The sequence below is a fragment of the Phaethon lepturus genome, unplaced genomic scaffold (genome assembly GCF_000687285.1).
Source record: "Phaethon lepturus isolate BGI_N335 unplaced genomic scaffold, ASM68728v1 scaffold1192, whole genome shotgun sequence".
Classification (NCBI taxonomy): domain Eukaryota; kingdom Metazoa; phylum Chordata; class Aves; order Phaethontiformes; family Phaethontidae; genus Phaethon; species Phaethon lepturus.
This window is the reverse complement of record NW_010522365.1, coordinates 21,484-24,630: the sequence shown is the minus strand read 5'-3', so window position 1 is coordinate 24,630 and position 3,147 is coordinate 21,484. Positions and strand designations below refer to the sequence as shown.

General features: G+C 51.5%; 1 protein-coding gene across 1 annotated transcript in view; it reads left to right on the top strand.

Annotated features, from left to right (window-relative positions):
* Window positions 1–2,417: 2,417 nt before the first annotated feature.
* Window positions 2,418–3,147, top strand: part of SSR2 (signal sequence receptor, beta (translocon-associated protein beta)) — a 2,119-nt gene continuing 1,389 nt past the window's right edge. Inside the window, exons 1-2 of the mRNA XM_010281769.1 lie at window positions 2,418–2,572; window positions 3,132–3,147. The exon at window positions 3,132–3,147 is cut by the window's right edge and continues 1 nt beyond it. Of these exons, the coding sequence (XP_010280071.1) occupies window positions 2,418–2,572; window positions 3,132–3,147 (171 nt within the window). The remainder of the gene's footprint in view (window positions 2,573–3,131) is intronic.

Sequence of the window (3,147 nt, the reverse complement as noted above, 5' to 3'; positions counted from 1 at the left end):
TCAGCAGGGAAGGGAGAAGGTGGGTGTATGGAGAGCTGTTGGCAAAGGTTGGGAGTGAGGAACTTTGATTAGAGTGTGAGGTGGTACACGGAGCCACCCAGCTGGGGCCCTGCAGAAATGGATTCATGGTCTGTTCATGTGTGAGGAGGAATATGTGTACAGAAGTGTGCATTTGTGGCCCTTCTCCCACCGGAGATCTGCAGGCAACTGCCTGGGAAACACAGGAACAGGTTACCTCTCAAAGCTTCCTCCAGTGCTGAAAATCAGGCCCAGTGGCTTTCTGTTCTCTTACTGGTTTTCCAACAGGGAGGTCAGGACATGTCCGAATCTGTCAGAAACTGAGGGTGGGGCCTGTCTGGTGTGGGGTTAGTTAAGCAGAACCACCCTAATGCATTAAGGTATAGTTTCGGGGTCTGTGCACTGAGAGAGGCATCCCACCTGATGTTTGACGAATTTAACCCTGATCCTCCTCCCTGCTCTCATCCTCTTCTCCCTCATCGTTTTATAGAGCCTCTATGCAGTTGGCAGCACTGGTGGGCTGGGCAGAGCTGCTGGCCATCTTCATCCTAGGCGTGCTGCTGCTCCTTCCTGAAGTGCACTTCCGAGCCATGGTGGTCATCGAGCTTCTGCTCTATGTGCTTGTCACTGAGGGCCCCTCTTTTTTCCCCGTGTTCTCAGAGCTTTTCAAGAAGGCCATAAGAGGAGAGTCACACTGACCTCAAGAACAGATGGAGAGAAACATGCGCTGGCTTCCCGCGTTACACCTTTGCTTGGCAGCTTTGTTGGCTTCACTCCCAAAGCACCAACTTCAGCAACTGGGCCTCCAGACAACTCAAATCACAGGCTCAGGCCCCTTGTCCCCTTTCAGGGGAAACTGATTCCTGACAAGGTGTATTCCTTCAGCTGCAACCTTGTCCCGCGACGTATCGACCCCCCGTGTCACCACTCCAGGGCCTGTCGCACTCCGGGTGGCTCCACGGTGAGGCTTGCGGCCCTCCCATGGGGCTGCGAGGCCTGAGGCGGGGCAGGAGGCAGCACTCTGTGTTCTCCCCCGGAAGGATTATAAGTAGTATTTTTGGAGTAAAAGCTGGCGTTTTGCAGAGCTTCTAGGAAGGCGCTTCAACCCTCCTTCCCCAGAAGCCCCAGAGGAGGAGGCAAGGGCACCGGCAGGGGGCGCGCTCTGCGCAGGCGCAGAGTTCCCCGCTGGCGGGCGGGCTAAGACTACATTTCCCAGCGGGCCGCGGGCCGCCGCTCAGGCGCCATATTCCGGTCTGCGGTACTTCCGCTGTCTCTCCGCTGACTCGGCCTTCGGGCGCTGTGGGGCAGAGACGGTGAGAGGCCGGGGGTAGGCTCTGTGAAGGGACGTGTTTGGTGGCGTGTCCCCGGGTTTCTGGAGGGGGGATCCCGGTCTGTGGGGGTGGCTCGGGCCGAGGTTTTGAGGTGATGTGAGGGGCCAGCCAGGATCTGCTGCTGGAGTGCTGGTGTCTGGTTCTCCTACAGGCGGCTGTCGGTGAAACCGTTCTTTGTTCTGCATGAAGCCGTATCTCTGAGCTTACCTTTGGATCTCTGGGCTGTGTGGATGTGTGGGAGCAGCCTGGGGTAGAAATGCTGGTGTGAAGACTGGTAGTGGAGTACTGGGGGGAAGGGAGGGTCCTCTGGCATAGAGCGTGGAGGCTCTGACCTGTGAGCAGTTTTTGTGTTTAAAAACACTAAGCAGTTTCCTAACGGGTTGCATTTATAGCGACTGTGTGGTCTCCTTGTCCTCTCAGCAGGGCAGCTCCAGAGATGCTGGGCTTGGGGAAACTGGGACACGTGGCCTGAGGCAAGGACTTCTGGGGACCAAAAGGCCTCTGGAGGGAATTGGTAGTACCTCAGTGGCTGGAAATAGGAAGGAATAACAAATGTTAGAAATGAGAAGCAAGTACTATCTGAGAAGAACTAACTCTGTTGTGTAAGCCAGAACTGGAAAGCTGCCGTGCTTTGCAATGGCAATTAACTGCTAATTGTTAAAACTGGTGAAAGTGTTAATTGCTAAAGTTTTTGCGCTGAAAGTTACTAGAAGAGACTTTGTGATCTGACACCTTTGCCAATTACTGAGATGTGATAAGGGGAGTGATACTTGCCAGGGCTTTGAAAAGGGAGAAAACCATCGCCTTTTTTTTCCACGCCTGCTGATCTGGGATGCTGCGCATCCTTGCAGGAAAGTGTACAAGCATTTCAGGGACAGTTGCAGACTTGTGTGGAGCCAGGGTAATTTTCTGCCAGCTTGTGATAATCCTTTATCAATATTGCTGTGAAGTATACAGCTGCTCATATCTTACTACACATGAATATCCAAATTGTCTTGTTTAGTTGTCCTGTTTGTGTTCTTTCTGCAGTTAAATTATCAATGATGTTCCATTTTCTTTTACTTCTAGATGAAGCTCCTGATTGTTGCTGTGTTTGCTCTGTTTTACGTGGCCCACTGCGAGGAAGGCGCCAGGCTCCTGGCTTCCAAATCTCTATTAAACAGATATGCAGTGGAGGGCAAGGACTTGACTTTGCAGTACAACATCTACAATGTTGGCTCCAGGTAATCCTTGTCCAGGCTTCTAACACCAGAAGCAAACGTTACATGTGTGTGCCTGCAGGGTATGAGACTATTTCTAGGCTCCATGATGTGCTGTTACCTTTGTTCCCTCTAACTCTGAGCTTACCGCCAGTGCTTGAAAGTTTGACCCTGCAATCTCCTTTTTTCTTCCTGTTCCATTGTCCCTGCTTTCACTGTTTTCTGCTTTCACCTCATGGCTGCTGTAGCTGTTGGTCCAGCATGGTGTAGTTACTTTTGTGTCTTGGGACACTCTGCTCCCTATGCACACAGCCTTCTTTTCTTTGTGAGTTCTTTTTCACATCTGGTTTCCTGTCCCTTTTGCAGTTGCTCTCAGCTTCGCCGCCTTCTTTCTGCAGTCTCCCTGTAATACACCTTGACTCTCCTCCCTATCTTCTGTTGGTGCCTTTTTATGTTTCAAAACCCAATTCTTCTAGCTGCTGAATTGTCAGTGTGGAACTGTCATCCCTCTTTGGTGCAGTCCGCAGTGAGTAAAACACAGAGTCAAAGACTCTTTTCTCATCCCTTTCTTTGTTGCATTTAGTGCTGCTTTAGATGTG